Source organism: Natrix helvetica (assembly GCF_964273705.1).
Source record: "Natrix helvetica genome assembly, chromosome: 4".
NCBI classification, from domain to species: domain Eukaryota; kingdom Metazoa; phylum Chordata; class Lepidosauria; order Squamata; family Natricidae; genus Natrix; species Natrix helvetica.
Window position 1 is genome coordinate 64082502 of NC_138550.1, and position 21256 is coordinate 64103757.

The window sequence follows — 21256 nt, forward strand, 5'->3', positions numbered from 1 at the left end:
TGCCAGACAGCTTTATCTCACCTCTGCTAGCAGTGCCTACAGCTCTGTTAACACCTTCAGACAAGGCCGAATTGCCACTGCCCCCCCAGGGGGGGCAAGTGCACCTTATCAGGGCAGCCTCAATCCTCTCTTCGTGGAACTATTGTAGCCTAGTGAGGACCTAGTCAGATTCCAACTGCAGCCGGTTCCATTCCCCCCCCCCCGTCCTCCCAGCCTTCCACCACCTCTGCCTCCTCATTGCAGCCTACGGTTTCACAGCCTACAGTGCCATCTTGGGAGGCCTTGAAGCCAACCAGAACCATTTTGAGTTCCTGAGGGCCTCAGATCTTGCTACCCTGCTACAGCCTATCTCTGGGGTCACTATCTGAGTAGTCTGAGTAGTCAGTCACATTCCAGGGCCCTAGGTCTTGTTACAAGCTACCAGCTGTGCTAAGCATTGGGTTGTGGTGTGAAGCAGCAGTTATACCATGGCTGATTATAGAAAGGGCCTGGAAAGGCAAAGGCCAAGACTAAACACCTATCTCATACGAAGTCATCAACAGCTTCAAACAAGTATTCTACCAGGAGCCAAAAGGTCCTGGATAAGCAATTCGCTAAAGCCCAGAAGGCTTCAGCCATGCAGTCAAGCAGGCCATCCTCTACGCATGCCTCACCTCCTTCCATCAGCAGAGACAGTCACAATCTCTCTCCAGACGCTCCTGATTCTCTGACCACTCAGCCTTCTTGTTTTGAGGAATCATTTACTCTATTTGACTGTTTTTCCACCTTGGAGGAGCCAGCAGTTGCTTCCACCAGTGAACCGCTTCATGCACATCCGGCTCTCAGGTGCCAGCAGAAGCCCAGCCCAGGGTGAACACTAGTTCCAGTTTCACGCAGGAAATGTGCGACTACATCACTGAGGCCATTGCCCAAGGCATGGAAGCTGCATTCCACCATAGAGAACAACACACCCCAGTTCCACCTGCAGCACCTCCTAGGCAGAGGGTCCCAGATGAGGACCAGTTATACCTCCAAGATAGTCCTTCTCCACAGCAAGGATTCTGTCCTGGAGGAATTTGAAGTCGACAAACAACAGCTGTCAGAGGATGAGGGTCTTGCCTCTGACAAACTTGCATTTACAGGCCTGTTTTCTCTGTCCCTGTTCAAATCACTCTTGTATAAGGCTAGAGCAGTCACTAAGCCAGGGGGTGTGGGGATAGCCATAGAACCTAGTAAGGAACCACAAGATCCAGTGAACATCTGTTCACTGAGCCCACGGCTGCACAGGATTGCATCCCTTCCTGCAAATTGTTTCTGGATGTAATCCAGCGCCAATGTGTGCAGCCTGGCTCTGTTGTCACTCCAAGTGGAAGTGATAAATGATTTACACCATAGCTCCTGAATTGGAAGATCTTCTCCAGTGGCCTAAGATTGATGCCCCCATAGCAGCCCTGACATCTTCTGCCCTCATTCCTTCCGATGTCATGGAAGGTCTGAAGGTGGAGGATAAGAAGGTAGAACCATCCTTCTAGAAGCCCCATCTAGATTCTGCATGGATAATTAGGGTGACCACGGCTGCCTCCTTCTTTAATAGGGCCTCCCTGATGTGGCTGTGACAGGTGTTAGCCTGGATACCTCCCAAAGATTAACAAATTGGCAGCAGGCATGGAGTTCCCAGCTGATGCCACCCTCAATGCAGTCAAGTTTGCCTCTAGGGCATTGGCTGCCATTCAAGTGCATGTTCACTTGAACATGCAGTTCAAGTGGCACTTGGCATCAGCTCCTTTCAAAGGAGGCAATCTATTCGGTGAGGCCCTGGATCCTGTTCTGGTGGAAATAAGGGACAAAAAGAAGGTCTTGCCTTCTAGTTCCAGGTGAGTTGATCATAGAGCATCTCCCTATCCTCATAGGCAGCCATTCTGACCAGCTGACACTGGGTTCCCTGCCCCCCAGTTTCAGCGATCCTATTCCCAAGGAATTGACCATCCCCAGGATGGACATTCCTTTTGGGATAAGGGCAGTAGAAGTAGAAGTCTTATTACAGGAAGTCAGCGATAGGCCCTTTAGAAGGTCCAAGTGACTCCCAACTAAGCATTTCCATTGGTGGTCATCTGCAGTTATTCATGACTCAATGGGAGCCTCCACCATGGATGCGTGGGTGTTACAGACAGTGAGACTGGGTCTCACTCTGGAGTTTTTTACCCCTTCTCCTCACCACATCATTCAATGCCCCACTCCAAAATATTCCCTCAAAAAGGGCCTCATGAAGGCAGAGATTCATCACCTGTTGGAGATCAGAACCATAGAATTAGTTCCAGCAGGTCACAAAGGAACAGGATTTTATTTGATCTTGTTCCTGGTTCCCAAGACTTTTTTTGGGGGGGGGGGTGGGTGGAGAGAATATTGGTCTTAAAAAGGCTCAACTTGCATATAGAATACAAACACTTCAAGATGTAATCCCTGTGCTCCATCCTCACCTGCCTTTGCAAGGGAGACCTTCTCCCCACCATAGACCGCAAGGAGGTGTATCTCCACATCCCCATCTGCCCATCCCATCCCAGGTTCCTGAGATTTTGTTTTGCCACTCCCAGTACAGGGCCCTCCCCTTTGGCCTGTCATCGGCACCCAGGACGTTTACCAAACTGTTGGCAGCAGTTGCAGCACGACTCCGGTCAGTCCTGATTCACTTGCAATGCTACCTGGATGATATTCTGATCCAGTCATCATCTCATCATCAGGCACTTTGGGATCTCCACATCACACTCCAGTCACTTCAAGACCATGGCTTCTCAGTAAACGTGAAGAAAAGCCACTTGTTCCCCAGCACCCAACTTCTTCACCTGGGGGTGGTGATTGACACCAGCATATCCATGGTGTTCCTCTTCCAGGAGCGCCTCAGCAGCATCAGAGCCCTGGTGGACGTAGTCAGTTTCTGAAGGACAGTTCCGGTACTATTGCTATCTTATCTGTCAGGGAAGATATCATGTATTGAGGTTGTTCCATGGGCACATCTTCACTCCCGTCCACTACAGTAGTTTCTACTTCTGCACCAACGAGCCCAAACCACCACATCCAATTTGAGAGTTAGGATGCCCTCCAAATCATCAAGTCCCTTCAATGGTGGACCTTCTCAGTCATCAAGAAGGGGACGCTATTCAAGGACCCATCCCATCACGGTCACCTCAGACGCCAGCCTGTTCAGATGGGGTGCCCATCTCCAAGCTCAATTGACACAGGGCCATTGGTGACAGGACAAGCTGGAGAATAGTATCAATTGGCTGGAACTCAGGGCTGCCCATCTAGCCCTGCCTCAGTTCCAGAGACTCATCTCCAGCCACCATGTGCTTCTGCTGATGGACAATGTGGCGACCAAGGCACATGTGAACCATCAGGACAGCACGCACTCCAGGGTGTTGATACATGAAGCAGAACATTTGTATCTCTGGTCAGAGACCCACATTGCATCCCTGCGAGCTGAGCACATTTCAGGTGTGGCCAACGTACAAGCGGACTGGTTGAGTAAAGCAACAATCTATCATGCATGTCTGCATCTGGATCTCTTTCTCAAAATATCTCAGCGATTCGGCCAACCAGCAGTCAATCTGTTTGCCAACTCAGCCAATCCTCAACTTCCAAGGTTCTTTTCATGGTTCCAGACCATGGGAGCAGAAGGCACCAATGCCCTGCGCAGCTTACTGGCCATGGGGTCTTACATATGCCTTCCCTCCTCTTCCTCTCATCCCAAGGTTAGTCAGGAAGGTCATCACAGAACATGCAGAAGTCATCCTCATTGCCCCACACTGGCCGAGATTGCCCTGGTTCACGGACTTGACCAGCTTGTCGGTGTCTCACCCCTGGAAAATACCTGATGACAGAGTCTCTCTCACCCAGGGGTTGCTGGAGCATCCAGAACCTCAGTGGCTCCAGTTAACTGCCTGACATTTGAGCGGGATCTCTTGATACAAGACAGTTTCTCAGGGGATGTTATTTCTACCATCCAGGCATCTTGACGGGTGTCGACGAATCAGATTTACGATGCTACATGGGCGGCCTTCAACAGATGGTGCAACCAGTCATGCCTCACAGCTCTCTCAGCATCCATTCCACACATCCTGGACTTCCTTCAACATGGCCTGAACAGAGGCCTAGTCCCCAGCACTCTCAAGACGTAGGTGGCCCCTTATCCACCATCATTCTGGCAAAGGCCACAATGCTCTCTCACAACACCTGAGTGCTTCCTGAAGGGAGCGACCAACCTCCTCCCCTAACGATACACCAGTACCCATCAATGGGACCTTTCTCTGGTTTTACAGGTGCTAACATCATTGCTGTTTGAGTCATTGAAGTCGATGAACCTCAGGCTTCTGACCATGAAGGTAACTTTCCTGGTGACTATCACTTCAGCCAGGAGGGTTTCGAAGTTAGCAGCATTGTCAGTACGAGTTGATTTGTGTATTGTATGTCTGGACAGAATCATTCTCTGGCTTGACCAAACTTTCGTCCCTAAAGTTAACACATGATTCCACAGGGCCCAAAAGGTCATCCTGCTGGACTTCTGAGAAACAATGGCACAAGCTGGATGTCAGAAGAGTGGTTTGTTGCTATATTAAAAGCTTCCTTCTGATAAACTGAAGCTCTCTTCATCTCCTTTCAGCCCGCTACCAGGGGCAGGAAGGTTTTGTCATCAATGATTGGCAGGTGGTTGAAAGCCTGCATTGCTGTGGTGTATGAGCAACAATCTAGACCCATATCACAATGCATCACTGCTCATTCAACACGCAGTGCTGCCACATCGGTCACCTGGGCAATACAGGTATCAGTGGAAGACATCTAAAGGGCTGCAACCTGGGCATCTCCTTCACCCTTACAGGATGGACTCTTTTGCCTCGGCTGAGACAGCATTTGGACCATGTGTGTTTCAGAGGTGTCAGTCTCTGCTTCGCTTGTTGCTATTGGCTGCCATAGAAATGAGGAGGGTGGAGGGCGGGGCTTGATGTCATGACGTCACAACATGCAATCTTGGGGCTCCAGGATTGCTGTCGATATTTCTGTTGCTGGATGGTCCCTTTTGGATCTAAACCGTACTGAAGGAATGGTGATAGAGAAGAGCATATCCTGCTGATCTCAGGGACATCACAAAGTCCCTGATCGATACAGGAGAAAGTTCTTTTTGCCAGCTACAAGAGAAGCAGCCAAAATGGCTGCAGAAGGTTGGGACAGTCCCCTGAAATGGAAGTAGGAGAGACAGTGTTGGTGAGAAAAACCCTTATTATTAGAGAAGAGAAAACCCAAAAGACTTAGAGTTAAAATAAAATTGAAGACAGAAGTAAGTAAGTGGCGAATTAACCCTGGTTTAAAACTATTGTGCTATCTTTTTCACTTTAATTTTGTTTGTTTTCTATGGATGGACTTTTTACAAATGCCTCTTACTTTTAACAGGACTGGTCTTTCCCCCCCCCCTTCTTCCTCTATACTTTTTCCATTTTTTGTATTTGTGGATTAAAAGTTTCTTTCCTCGCAAGGCTCGTCTGGATCGTAATTTTTAAACTTTTGTTTTCTTCTTTTCTGGAGTTCAGAGCTTAGAAAGAGGGGCAAAAACAGAGGGAAAGGATGTAACACTGCCATCTAGAGGCTAGAGGCTTGGCAACATCTGATAATATAAAGCTATTGGCTTTGTTTACTGAAAGGGTCAGTGGAAAACATCTTGTTTATACAGGTGTTTCTTTGAAGGAAAGAGAAAGCTTTGACCTGAAAAACTTTACTGAATTTGTTTGAAACCTAGCAAAAGCCTGGGATGTTTTAGTGGCAGTGTTTATAGCCTGGAAAAATGGCCCAATATGAAGAAGAAAAGGGACTACCATTGCAAAGAATTATGCTAGAAATTCAAAAAGTCTTAATAATCACAGAGAGAATTGAAAAGAGACTTGAAATTATAGATCAAAATACAGAAAGTACGGAGGGAAGAGTTGAGAATACTTATAAAACAACGCTGAAATTTGAGGACAGAGTTAAAAAAAACCACAGAGACATGTGAAAGTGATAAGAAAATTGTTGACACTGACAGCAAATTGAGAGTGGAGAGAAATGATAAGTGTGAAATACAGAAAGGAGAGATTGATGAACTGGAACTCTCATATGTCAAAATATAGATGAAGAAAGGGGAGAAAATTTGGCAGAAACAATGAGAGTAATTTCGGCAGAAGCACCAGCAATAACAAAAGTCAAGCTAATGAAAGGAACAGATAGAGGGCTTCGAATCTTTATAAGATATGCAATGAATAACAAGTTGTCAAGAGAAGTCCACATAAGACTTATCAAGAAAACACTTAGAATACAGATTCTACATATGGCAAGAGATATTGGACTGCACTATTTCTGGAAGGATACAGGATGATGAAATGAAACATCACAATAAAATTTAGTTAAATGTAGTTACATTTTGAGTACTATGTATAAGACAAAGTAATAATAGCTATAGTCAAATAAATGATTAATAATGATAATAAAGCATTTATATATACTAGATTGATAATATGAAACTTTATACAAACTGTAAGTGAGGATGATGGAGATGATGTTCAAAAACCTTTTTATAAAAGATAAATAATTCTATATAGAATAGCATATAAAGATGTAATGTCATTGAATGATTTCAGGATGATGTAATGAAATGCCATGATATAAATTTACTTCAAATTTAGTATGTTTCATATAAAAAGGATGTAATAATAGCTATGCTATTAACAATTATAACAATTTGTACATATGTATATTAGATTGATACACTGCATTGTATATCACAAGCAACATTTTTCCTAACATATGGTGCTTTATTATTTTTTTGTTTTTTTATTGCCTCAATTAATTCTGGCATCCTTATTTCTTCATTTAACAAAATTTTTTGTTTCAGCTGAAATTTTAGGCAGCAAGGCTTTCTTTAAACATTTTATTACTTTAACTTCTGAATTTCTGTCTATATCATCATACAGTTTCTTATAATATTCCTGCACTATATTCTTTTTCTGCTCATTCTAATAGCAAATCTCTCCTTCCTCATGTTGTGGTTTACTAATCCATCTTTTATGCTAACCACCTCCCTGGTTTGTTTGCATTTTCAAAGAAATTTTGGTTAATTTTTTTTATATCTCTTGCCAACTTTTCCTTCTCAAGCATATTCAGTTTATGCTTAGTTAAGTCCATTTGTTGCTTTAATTCCCTTTTTTGATGTTCCCTCTGCAACTCTGCTTCAGCTCTTCTATATTCTTCTAGATGTTTCTGTCACTGTTTCTTCTCCTTATTTTTATTCGCCATATATGATATAGCAACTCCCTTCATGTACGCCTTCGCAGTATCCCATAGATCGGTGATGGCGAAACTATGGCACGCGTGCCACAGGTGGCACACAGAGCCATTTGTTAGGGCATTGCCCTGTCAGCTCCAGTGTGCATGCACGTGCTGTCCAGCTGACTTTGGCCTTCTTTTGAGGCTGTTTTCCACCTTCCGGAGGCTTCAGTGAAGCCTCCGGTGCGCCAAAAACCAGCCCTAAAGGCAAACTAGAAGTTTGGGAATGGACTTCCGGTTTGCTTATAGAGCCGTTTTTTGCCCTCTGGAACCTTCAGGAGGCTTCCATGAAGGCTCCAGAGGGCCTCGGGGGGGGGGGGCTGTTTTCACCCTCCGCAGGCTCCTAGAAAGCCTTTGGAGCCTGGGGAGGGCGAAAAAAGCACGCCAAAAGTGGGGGGAGTGCTGGTCACGCACACATGCATGCAGGGGGAAAGCACACTCATGTGTAGCATGCCCGTGCACAACCCCCTGCACTCCCCCCACTTTTGGCACGTGAACAAAAAAAGGTTTGTCATCACTGTTGTAGGTTATACCAAAATATAAAAAATGGAGGAAGTATTTTAACTTACAACTGTACTTTTATAAATATTTACAATGTTTATATGCATTAATGTAGCTTTGCATGCAGTTATAGTGTAACTGAATATACAAACTGAGCTCTCTGAGTTTTAATTTTAACCAAACATACCTATAACTAAAGCTGTCATGAAGAATATCTGATTTTTCTGTTAAAATTTATGAGATGGCTTTGTACCCAATATCTATTCCAATGCCTTTGTACAAAATAATAAAAATCTGAATATCTGTATATTAGATCTAATTTTAGGTGAAACTGGTGCCATATGATTTATTAATTATTAAATTAACATGACTACATTTCATTTATTAATCTAGAAGAAAGTATACTAGTGAATTTTTCCTTAAATACATTATTTATTTATCAGCATTTTGAAAGTCAAGAACAGAGGTTATTTGCAACTTCACCCATGAGTTCAGAAACAAACTTAGAAAGCTACCAAACTGAATTAGAAGAAGTCATCTCATGGCTTCTGTCTGCTGAAGATTCATTGCAAGCGCAAGGAGAGCTCTCCACTGATGTAGAAGAAGTTAAAGAACAGTTTCACATTCATGAGGTATGAATGAACAATGTCTTTTTCAATAATTAACACAAAAACTTCACCACCTGCTAATTGTTTTTCTATGGTTACAGTATGACACTAAAAATGTAACATTTGAATGATATTTTTATTTCATTTGTTTCCTTTTTACAAAACACTTGAATCACATTGTTAATTTCTAAAAACTGGTTTATTTGATAAAAATTGGAAATTTAATGTAATCTGTAAAATATCCATATGAATATTTTGTTTTCTGTTGGTAATCGTTGTTATAATGATTTTCCAAGGGTTTTATGATGGAATTAACCGCTCACCAAGGACATGTTGGTGATGTTTTGCAAGTAGGCAGCCAACTTTTGGGAACATTTAGAAAGCTTTCAGAAGATGAAGAAAATGAAATACAAGAACAAATAAATCTTCTAAATTCGCGCTGGGAAAATCTCAGAGTCAGAAGTATGGAAAGACAGAACACGTAAGTCAATATAAATGTGGATTATCAATTTTGTACTGGGTGAAATTATTGTTATCGTGTAGCGTGTCAAAATAATATTGTGTGTTTTTAATACAAATATATGTGTCAGCGTTCCAACTCTTCAGTGTAATTCAGAACTCTGAGACAAAGTCCATCAAAGTAATATTTTATTAAAGAAGTCATATTGGCACATCTGGGGAAAACCCGAATCTGAAATCCCGTGTTTTCCTTCACCTATACTAAAACTCACACCCTGCCCTGTCCAGTGACATTCACATCACATGGCTCAATCAATCTCCTTTCTCAGCTGCTACCAAACTTTGGTCACTCCCCTCCAGGTGCTAGTAGCCCGTCCTTGATCTCATGTGAAAGAATGTTGTTATGACTATACTCCAGGGGTGGGCCACTGCCAGCATTACTGCCGGTTCGCAACCCTTGAACAATGTGCGCATGTGTGTGCCTCGTGCATGTGCATTCCAGACACGTACTGTGCATGCATGCACAGTCACTAAAATCCAAAAGGGTGGCACTAAAATCCAAGCAGTAGTTAGGGAACTGTTTAAGGGGAGTGGCAGGCCTGAGTCGCTGCTGGTTCTACGACCCAGGCCTGAATTTCACTATTGGTTCGGACGAATCGGGCCAAACCAGCAGCAACGCACCTCTGCTATACTCCCTTCACTACTCTCCCGTTCTCACAGCTCACCCATCCCCCACTGTGGCAGCCCTGTAAAGTCTGTCCAAAGATAGATCCAGTGCTGACAATATGAATATCAAATCTTATCAAATCATTCCTCACCATCCAGTCAGAGCTGAATAAGCTTCTTGGATGAGAAGCAAAATATCTTAAAAAAAAAAAAACCCAAAGTCCAGTTGCCTTTTGAAAAAGCATTTTTGGGCCAACCATGACCTGGATGACTGAGAATCTCCATAGACATCAAACCTTATTCTTCTTTCATAAAGGAAAACTAATATGAAAGTTGCCTTTTAATTTTGACCCCATAATCCCTTACATCATGGTGGAGTTGAGGCAACTGAATGGAGCTGAGTGTTTACTGGCCGGATGACCTTCCTGTTGCCAATGCAGAGTTCCTTTTAATAATTTGGTGAAATTACCAGGTGAATTTCCTTTGCCAACTTTTGAATCAAAATTTATTTCCTAGAATACTGTTTATGTACTGACAGGGTAAGGCTTTAACAATTTCATTACTAAATGAATTGTTTTAAAATAAGCTGTCTAATATGCAACAAACAATACAAATAATACAAACAAATTGTATTTCACCCAAATTATGATCATGCCAGTATTGTTCTTTGAATGTAGTTATTTAACACAGGAATTGTTTTAGCAATAGCCCATGGAAATGCCAGGTCTCCTGTCAACAGATACACACACACACACACTGTATTCAAGATGGCAGCAATGGAGGAAGCATTGTTACATCGTGGGGAGAAAAGTTGCTATTAAACTGAAATAAAATGGTAGGAGGAGAGGTGGAGAGGAAAAGATAAGTTTTCTCATCTGTACTGCCAACGAAAGGTCAACATCTGGTAAAAGAACAAATGATTCTAGAAGTGAATTAATGGTTAAAGAGTTGGTATCGCCAAAAAAACTTTTCGATTCCTGGACCATGATCTGCACTACCTCCATGACGGGCTATTGGCAAGCAATGGGCTGCATCTCACAAAGACTGGGAAGAATGATTTCTGAGAAAGACTTGCTCAACTTATCTGGAGGGATTTAAACTAAAATTGAGGGGGGAGAGTGACCAATCTTTAGGATCTCCAGGACCTAATTCCTAGCAAAAACACCTAGAAAACAAGTCAAATAATAAGGTAATGAGGGATGCAAAGAAAGACAAACTCATATACCAAGTAGGAGACATAGGAAGTATACCCAGAGTCACACATAAAGATCTCAAGTGCCTATATAGAAATGCACAAAGTTTGGGGAACTAACTGGTGAACCTGAACTATTGATACATGAAGGTAGATATGATATAGTTGGAATTACAGATAAAGATTCCTTGGATAAAAATTCAAGAAAAACAACTCAAGAAGCTTGGGAAACTCTGATTAAAAAGATCATAAAAGCCCAGACCAACACAATACTATTGAAAAAGAAAAAGAAAAAAATCCAAGAAGAAACTAGCATGGCTGCACAAAGATTTCTCTGACAAATTGAAAGACAAAAAGGACAAGTACAAAAAATGGAAAGAGGAACGCACAACTAAGTCAGAATATCAGCAGATAGCCAGAATCTGCAAAGACTAAGTCAGGAAAGCAAAGGCTCAGACATGTTCATACAAAGACTTGCAACAAAAGTCAAAGATAATTTAAAAAGTTTCTTCCAACATATTAACAACAAGAAAAAAAATCAAGGAAACAGTTGGTCCACTAAAGAGAGAAGATGGCAAGGAAGTAACAGGCAACAGAGAGTTGCTTAACTCATTCTTTGCATCGGTGTTCACGCAAAAAGAAACTATAATTCAACCTACTAAAAACATAACTGTAAAGGACAGACTAGAAATAAAAGGTAAAATAGGAAAAAAATAGTAAGAGAACATCTGTCTGATCTTTATGAATAGAAATCACTGGAACCTGATGGATTACATCCCAAAGTTCTAAAGGAACTGACAGATGTCATATCAGAACCACTGTACCACATCTTTCAAAAATCCTGTAGCACCAGGAAACTACCAGAGGACTGAAAAAGAGCTGATGTGGTTCCCATCTTCAAAAAAAAAAAAGGGGGGGTGGGGAACAGATCCAGGAAACTACAGATCAATCAGCCTAACATCAATTCCCAGGAAGATACTGGAAAAGATAATAAAAAACAGATCTGCCAACATATAGAAATAAGTAAAGTAATAACTAGCAGTCAGCATCAGTTTGTTAAAAACAGATCATGCCAAACCAATCTTATTTCATTCTTCAACATAGTGATTAAATTAGTAGACAAGCGAATACTGTGGACATAATATACTTAGACTTCAGCAAGGCTTTCGACACAATAGACCACAACCTACTTCTTGATAAGCTAGAAAAAAGTAGGATAGATAGCATCACCATCAGATGAATTAGTAATTGGCTGACAAACCATACGCAAAAAGTAGTCCTTAATGGTACTATATCTACATGGAGGGAAGTAAGCAGTGGAGTCCACAAGGTTCCGTCTTAGGCCCAGTACTCTACAATATCTTCATAAAAAACTTAGATGGGTGAATTGAAGGGGAATTTACCAAATATGTAGATGATACTAAGCTGGCAGAAATATTAACATCCTAGATCAGGGGTCTGCAAACTTAAACACTCAAAGAGCCATTTGGACCTGTTTCCCACAGAAAAGAAAACACTGGGAGCCAATAATTTAACAACCTGTGTGACTGGGTGGGCGTGGCAAACTCGATGACACTCACTCCCACCCAGACACATGACACCCCCACCCGCCATGCCTACCCAGACAGTCATTAGGGCAGAGAACCGGTTGTTACATTATTTGCTCTGCTCAGTCCTCATTACCCCTACCCTCCCAGCCACCTACTGCCACACCTGGCCTCAAGAGTGTTGTTCCCCTCGGTCTGTCTGTCTGCCTGTCTGTCTGTCTGTCTGTCTGTCTGTCTGTCTGTCTGTCTGTCTGTCTGTCTGTCTGTCTGTCTGTCTGTCTCCCTCTCCCTCTCCTTCTCCTTCTCCCTCCCTCCCTCCCTCTAACTTCAGATTAACAGTTGGAAGGGACCTTTTAGGTTATCTAGTCCAACCCACAGCCCAAGTAGGAGACCCTACACAATTTCTGAAAAATTGCAGTCCAATCTCTTCTTGAAAGTCTCAAGTGATGAAGCTCCCACAACTTCTGAGGGCAAGCTGTTCCATTGGTTGGTTGTTCTCACTGTCGGAAAGGTCCTCCTTATTCCTATATTGAATCTCTTCTTGATCAGTTTCCATCCATTATTCCTTGTCTGGCCTTTAGGTGCTTTGGAAAATATCTCTCTCTGTCTCTCTCCTCATCTTGTCTCTCCCTCCCTCTCTCTCTCTCTCTCCGTCCCCCACTCTCCCTATGTCTCATCTATCTTCTTCCTCCATCCTTCCCTCTCTCCCTCTCTCCCACTCCACACCCCCACTTTCCAACTCACATACCCTCGGAATAAGCCAACAAGAACTTCGGCCACATTCTTTCTGTCTCTGGAAAGGCAAAAATAAACAGTGCATTGCAAAAGAAGTGACTGTCAGGCTGTTACATCACAGTGGTTTCCACTTTAGATCACTGCACACATTTCAGAGAAGCATCATCCCAACAGTAGCACACTCACACAGGAACACATACAATCCTACAACTTGGTCCAAAATGGTCAGAAAATATAGTTTCCAGGCACCCCAAAGATACTTGGCAAACAAAGTATGGGACGACCTCCCCATCACCAAGGCAGCATCTGCTGAATCCTTGCAAAACTGGGCAAAGGCAGAGAGAGGGGAGAGATGGAGTCAAATTGACCCAAATCTGTCTCTCTCAGTCTCTCTCTCACTGCCTGACAAACTGCAGCAGGAAACAACGGGTGGCTACTTCCAGCCTTTGATGGTGCTGGATGCGCGACCTGCTCTCCGCCCTGAGTCACTGGCTGCCTGACCCCATGGCCAATGCCACTGCTATTGCCAGGGGCAAGTGGGGCAGGGTCGCATTGTGACTCCGCATTGTAATGGGGTCCAGGAGGACCCCATCTCCCCCATTGTGAAACACACTAAATTTCACTGTGTTGCATAAGGTTCTGTGAGTGCAGCAAGCAGACCATGGAGGTGGCAACAGAGAGACGTTGGCTGCTTCTCTCTGCAGCAGAGGAATGAAAGGAGGGAGCCTCAGCAGAGAGTTAAAAGAGCCACATGCAGCTCTGGAGTCATGGATTGCTGACCCCTGCCCTAGATGACAGGTTCAAGATCCAGATGGATCTTGACACATTTGAAAAACAAAATGAAATTTAATATAGAGAAAAGTAAAGTCTTACACTTAGGCAAGAAAACCCAAAAGTAGGGTTAGTGTTAGGGTTGCAGGAACTGGGCATGGCTAGTCTAGAAGGACCAGAGGAGAAATGATAGCAATGTTCCAATTTTGAGTGGCTGCCACACAGAGGAGGGTGTCAAGCTATTTTCCAAAGCACCTGAAGCAGAGGTGGATTCCTGCTGGTTCGGTATGGTACAGCCGAATAGGTAGTAGAAATTGGCCATATCATAGCATACTATTAGGGCTGGTGACCTGGCCACACCCCTGTACTGGTACGGTCCCCTGGCCTGGGCCCACTCACTCCCCCGGCCTGCCCAGTTGCCGCTTGCTCACTCCCTCATCCCGCCCGTCCACATCATGCTTCCCCACCCACCCACTTCCTTTCCCCGCCCAGCTGACAGGAGCCACAGTGGTGCCGGTCATGGCTGAGAGCTTTCTTTGCCAGATGACTGCTGAAAAGTTCTCCCTTTTAAAAGCCTCCATTTATGGAACCAGAAGAAGAAAGAACTGGTGAGTGGCTGCACCCAGGCAGGGGGATGTGGGGGGGGGGGCTGGATCGGTAGGAGCTAGAAATGAGTGGCTGCATCCAGCTGGGGAATTGGAGGAGGCAGCTGAGCAAGAGCTGGGCAAACAGACAGGAGGGCGTTGGGGGGGAGCCCAAATTGCACCCCACTGTGAGCATCTCTCAGCCATTGTTTGCAGGAAAAAAGCTTGCGCAGTAAAGAAAAATTTAGAGAAAGAAGGAAAGAGAAGGAAAGTGGGAGAGAGAGACACAAGAAAGAAAGAAAGAAAGAAAGAAAGAAAGAAAGAAAGAAAGAAAGAAAGAAAGAAGAGAACTTATGACCACAATTGAGGCAAAAATTTTGGTTGCTAAGGAAGAGCATTGTTAAGTGAGTTTCACCATATTTTACAAATTGGCCACACCCACCCGGTCACATGACCACCAAGCCATGCCCTCAAAATAGGCCACACCCACAAAATAAGCAGTAAATTTTTTTGAAATCCACCCCTGACCTGAAGGCCAGACAAGGAATAATGGATGGAAACTGAACAAGGAGAGATTCAACCTAGAAAAAAAGAGAAATTTTCTGACAATGAGAGCAATCAACCAATGGAACAGCTTGCCTTCAGAAGTTGTGGGAGCTTCATCATTAGAAGCTCTCAAGATGAGACTAGACTACCATCTGTCAGAAATGGTGTAAAGTCTCCTGCTTGGGCCGGGGTTTGGATTAGATGATCTACAAGGTTCCTTCCAACTTTGTTAATCTATGATGTGTGTGTGTGACAGAGAGGGAGGGAGGGAAGGAGAGGGTGGGGGCATTAGTTACTTTTTGTCTTAAGACTTCCATTAGAATGGAAGCCTTACTACAAACAAAGAGTTCCTGTTTATTTATTGGTTCCTTTTAATAAGTAAGCATACCTGGGAATTAAGACATTATTGCATTTAAAAATAGCATGTAGTTTTTTTATTAAACAGTATATCTGTTACATCTTGAACATCAGGTATGTTATATTAATTTTATAATAAAAAGTAATATGATTAATTATACAAAAACATATATCCAGAAACTTAACAACTTTCTTTAGACCATTAATGATGTGCCTGAATACTATGTTGCAGAAGGGTATAAAGTGATTTATAACACATCTTCTTTCACATTCAAAATAGCTGGTTACATGCTGCTTCTTACCAGGTGGGATGGGGAAATCCTCTTAAGAGTATTTATCAAATGCCAAAGAGCATTTATCTAATGCTAAACCTAATCAAAGTCATATACATTACCACATTTGTCCTTGGTAATTCAATAAATTAATTGCATTATTTTTTGAAAACTCTAGTGAAAAGAATTAGAACAAATATATTAGATGCTGTGAAATTCTCTGTTACTAAATGTTTTATTCTTAATTCAATTTCCTCTCTCTTTCCCTTTCTCAATCTTTCCCTCTATGAGACTCAGCATAGCATGTAGTGTGCTACTACTTTTCACTCTCCCTTAGCTCCCAAACTAAGCTGGCTAAAAAATAAAACCTTGTCCTATCATACACATACAGTGGCTGTACCACACATTTGTAATGCAAAAAGCAAACCCTCAAAACAGCAAGGATAAATACTAAAATGGGATGGATATATGTTTATGTGTGCATGTTTCTGCATATATGAATACATATCATCATCATTTTAGCTATTGTCTAGTCACTGCAGAATCAAGGCCTCTTCTGCATGTTTCCAACCTATATGGTCCTTTGCCAATTGAGCATTATATTTTATATATATTTTAAATATAGTATAAAATGGCTTTTTATATTTTTATATTCATTCTAGGTCTTTGTCATCTTTTTCTTTTCTTTTAAGATGGAACAATTATGGTAGCTCTTTTAAAAAAGACAGTGGTTTAAATTTTATACAAAGTTATGACTTTTCTCAAGTCTATTTATATATCCATCCTTGGCAATCTCTCTCAATCTTGCAACTTTTGCATCCTAATGTTATAGAAAGATAAAATATTTCATTCTATGCTGCCAAACATTATATTCTTCCTATTATGTTTGCCATCTGTATTTGAAGACTTTTTCATATCTATCTCTATCTATCTATCTATCTATCTATCTATCTATCTATCTATCTATTTTTTACCAACCTCGGAAGGATGAATTATCCTTGTGCTGGTTAGGCTCAAACTGCTGGAAGTCAGCAGAATAAATATAAAAGTACATTATTTTGAGTAAATTAAAATTATTTTGACTGAAATGCCTCCTACAGAAATAAGAAAATATAATACATCCTGGGCTCCCTGAATTCAGGACTCATCTGGCACTTCCAGCCACTGCTTTTTATAGCTTGAATAGAATACTAGACTCTGACTCTGCAGGAGTCTCTCAGATATTGTATTTGGTGCAGCTATATAAGAATATTTATTGCAATTGCCCTCTGTGAGGGATGCAGTTTGCTATTATACTCATTGCTGTTTAAATTTATTGCTTCTTCCTCCAAGATTTCTCACAGTTTAAAGAATTCTTTGCCCTGTGCTTCATGGTTTTATAGCTGAGTGGTTATTGTTTGTTGATATCTCTGCTTTGAAAACATCTGGCTCTTGACTTATCTGTGACCCTCATTAGAAGAATCTCTAAGGGCAAATGGTGCCACATATGCCACAACATTGTATTAAAAGTATAACCCCATCCAAAGTCACAGCTTAAGGGTAACCTTATTTTAAGGTCAGCTTTTAATACTTTTTATACAGATAATGACAATAACATGGTTTCCAACAGTATGAACAGTTAAATTCCCAGTAATATTTTCTGACAGTGGAGAAAACAGTCTATAACTGCAATAATTAGCAGGAATAGGGAAGTATGGAGATGCATTATAATGTAGCTTTGTTTAATCTATTTTTCATTTCTAATATAATTCTCTCAGAACTGGATGAAAATGTTTTACTCTGGAGTATTAATGCTATCACACCTACTGAACTGCTAGGAAATTATTTCTTAGCAAATCAGTAGCAACAGAGGTTTAGCCTGTGGAGCTAAATCTTCAAGCAGTATTAGACTACAACACCAATTGACTTTGCAGCTGCTTTCATACAAGGAATATATGTTAAGAGATTCAGAAAATTGTAATTTATATTACTAATTATGTTTTTCATCAGATGACAGGTCTGTAGTTCCTTTAAGATTTAAAAACTTACATTGTTTACCTCAAGGAGGAAGTGAGAATTAAAGAGTGTTGATGTTCTTCTGTTTATGTTGGTTTGTGTTGTTGAAACACAGTCTTGACCATTTTTGTCTGTCAAATAGTATAGAATGATCAAATGTCTTTTATAGGATCTATTGGATTGAACCAATCCAAATAGCTGGCCAATTCATTAGAATTATGAAATGTTACTTTATTATTGTAAGATGGCTAAATATTTAGCACATCATTGATGTTTATTTCCCATTCCCGAGTCCCTTTCTGGGAGAGGGGCGGTCTAAAAATCTAAGAAATAAATAAATAAATAAATTCATATTCATACAACATACAGCTAAGATACCAGGTTAGCATAACTTCATGACTGAAGGTAAAATACTGGTTTTAATAAGTACACCCAACCGTCTTAATGTTATCTCTCTCTAGTGCTAATCAGCCCCTGGTGTTGAATTTTCAGTATTCTGTTTTATACCTCCCATGCCTGGCAAGATGCTTTTCCTGGATGGATTCTTCAGCCTCACATTTATGAGAATAATATCTGAAATGAGAATCTCAAATTATTCTCATTTCAAATTCTTGTGATAAGAATCTCAAAACTGTCTTGCCAGATTTCTAATTAGCATCACTGTCTCCAAATCTATATGTGCACATTCACAACAATCCTGAACAATTGAAAAATCAACATTCTATCTTCCTATTTTCCTTAAAACGTGATCTAATTGTTTGAGTGACAGGAAACTGCTGATGGAAGGGTTGTACACTATCTGTAGTTTTAAGTTCATAGAAATACCAAAGAATAAAAAAGATATTTCAAAACTCTTCAGCAGAACTTTGCTTTAAGGGGATTGGAGGATATAAAGTCAATATAGTTCCGAACTAAGCCAATTGGAGTTTTGAATGGGGATTTTCTTTTACTGATGTGACTGTAGGATGAGTGATTTAGAATTGGCCCTTTCCTCTGAAATTGTCATCTGCAATCATTTAACAGATTCAAATCCTTCATCATTCCAAAATCAGCTACACATCTCAGACTATCAATCTCAGACTATGTTTTGCTGCTGAGCCAATTTCTGACTGAATTTCTATTTATCTAAAACTACAACATCCATTTACTGCTCTGAAGCTGTGTGAAGCTTGACTTGCTAAGCTTTAATTTAATTAATATATACTTTTTAAATAAATAAAGAATTCCATTCTTTCTTACTTCATCACCAGCTTCCAGCTTCCAAAAGTACTGTGGCAGATTCAGCTTCCAAAAGTACTGTGGCAGCTTTGAATCTCTCCCTCGTGAATATCAACCACATTTGGGATGATGAGAAATAGTAGGGAAATGAATACAAAATGAAGGACATTAATTGAATTCTGTTCTTTGCATTTACTTATTGGATGGCTAGGACGGAAAGCCTACTAGTGTTCTCAGTATTTTGAGGTTATTAAAAATATGTTGAGTTGTTTTCAACATGCTTTGGAGCATGCTTATTCCCTTTATTTCTATCTCTTACTCTATCTTTTAATCATATCATCTTATATTCAAAAGCTTTTTCTTTCTTTCCTGTCTAACTTCTGAAATAACTCTGTACATTCCAGCACAGGCTCCACTCCTTTTAAAGTAGCTACAGGCCAAGATTTTACCCCCATGCCAGAACTAACAACAAGTTTGGGATGGAATTAAAGTCTGTTTCGCCTGTCCTGCTATCACTTCTTCTCAATAAAAGGTTCCTTTTGAAATACCATGTTTCAAGAGTCTATGCTTTCTTGGGAAAGGAGGAGAGGCAGATCCTTACAAAGTGCCTCTATTGCTGGAATGTTGACTTTACCATAAGCAAATTTTATAGAAAAAGTCATAGTTTCATTCAGTTGGTCAAAGGAGAAGGAGAGCTTTCCCCACTCTTTCTCTAGTGCAGGAGAACAGATCATACCCCAACTTCAGGTTGTACCAAGAATTGGTAAGCACAGTCTAAGTGTCTGATTAGCATCAGTGAATTAGAACGGACTTTGAAATCCTGCAACACTGCTTGCCCTTGAGTAAACTTTGTTAACTTAGAAAATCAGCAAAAGAAATTTAACATTTTAAAACTAGATTTTCAAAGGCTTTCAATTGTTTGTTCTGGCATCAGCAACCAAATATTTTGTCAGAGGTTCAGGTTTGTCTGTAATAAATATTCTAAACCACCTCAATTGTGCTTAGGGTATCTTCTTCCAAGCCTAAATGAAAACTGCCAACTGAATTAAGTTTTAAATGTCTGGAAATGGATGATTTTTGCAAAACATCCCAGCAGAACTATTCAGAGGATGGACAATGATATACTAATCTTGAATAACTGGAGTTATTCAAATGAAGTTGACAGCTTCTTTGAGGTTATGAAATTAAATTCAGAAAGCTTTTATTATTGTATGAACCTTAAATGTTATTATATTAGAATTTTATGGTAAGAATTACCTCAAGAATAAGTTGAAGGGAAGATAACGTTTGATCAAATTTTGATGTTCCTTACGTCACTGGGTATTTTAAGGGCATAAGCCCTGAAGAATAGGAATGGGTGTGGGAATTCAATAAGTTTGGGGAGTTGATTTCTTCAATTATTTTGGAAGACTGTTGTACAGTTGTAACAAAAATACAAGAGAAGCAAATGTGAAAAACAAAAACTATGTAAAAATAATGAGAGTAACAGAGTTACCTATCATTTATTTTGATCTGTTCGAGTACTGGGAGGGGCCATTGATGAGGCAAAGCAAAAACAAATATTCAGTCAAAAATTAATGGTTGCTGACCTCTTTGATTATAGGGAAAAAAGCAAAAACATTTATTGCTGATTGTAATCCCTTTATAGACTTTTTGCATGAAACAGAAAAAATGAAGTTTTGATTTGTGGTTTTGTTGTTTAGAAAATATTAGAAAAAAGAACTTTTTTGTAGCAATAGAGTAAGAGGTAATTTTGTACTTGTATTTGCTGAAAAAGAAATTTGAAGCTTCTTCCTATTTCTTTTAATCTTTCCTTTTTGCATTTTGTCATTTCATCTGTTTCTCTTCTTTTTTCTTTTCTTTCTTTACTTTGTATTAGTTTTTATTAATTTTTAATTTTATCTTCTTTTTAAAACTTTTACTAAAACTTATACAAAAAAGAGTTCACTCTTGTTCTGCCATTTCATCAAATTACAGAGATGGGGGGACTTAGCTGACTTCAAAATGATTGTCAGTTTCCTTTTGGGACTTATTTCTGAGTACAAACTCTAAAAAAATATTTGTCTATTCATAGTGTCTTCTATATTTAATATGATTTGTTCATTTTAGTTTCATTTGCATTGATTATAGAAATTCAGCTACAGACTGTGTGCTAAAACCATGATTTGTAATAGAATTTCTAATCACAAGTTTAAGTTATTCAACTGAAGATTTAAGATGTAGCAGATATATTGAATTCCTTAGCTTATTTTTATTCATTTTTAAACAATATTTCTTTCTAGTTTACACCAAGTTCTAATGGATTTACAAAACCAGCAGCTCAGTGAGCTGTCTGACTGGTTAGCTAAAACAGAAAAAAGAATAGCAAAGATGGAGTCAGAACCTTTGGGACCAGATCTAGAAAGCTTAAAGAAGCAAGTGGAAGAACATAAGGTAAGCTGTAGTTTTCAAGAGCCACTTTACTTTTTAGCATTTCTTTGTGTAA

At 40.5% G+C, this 21256-nt stretch overlaps 1 protein-coding gene across 2 annotated transcripts in view; it reads left to right on the plus strand.

Moving 5' to 3' along the window:
- The window catches only part of DMD (dystrophin), a 1188090-nt gene that overhangs the window by 304118 nt on the left and 862716 nt on the right, over nucleotides 1-21256 (plus strand). For both annotated transcript variants that reach the window (XM_081951523.1, XM_081951524.1), the window contains exons 9-11: nucleotides 8265-8453; nucleotides 8726-8910; nucleotides 21054-21204. In XM_081951523.1, the coding sequence (XP_081807649.1) occupies nucleotides 8265-8453; nucleotides 8726-8910; nucleotides 21054-21204 (525 nt within the window). The remainder of the gene's footprint in view (nucleotides 1-8264; nucleotides 8454-8725; nucleotides 8911-21053; nucleotides 21205-21256) is intronic.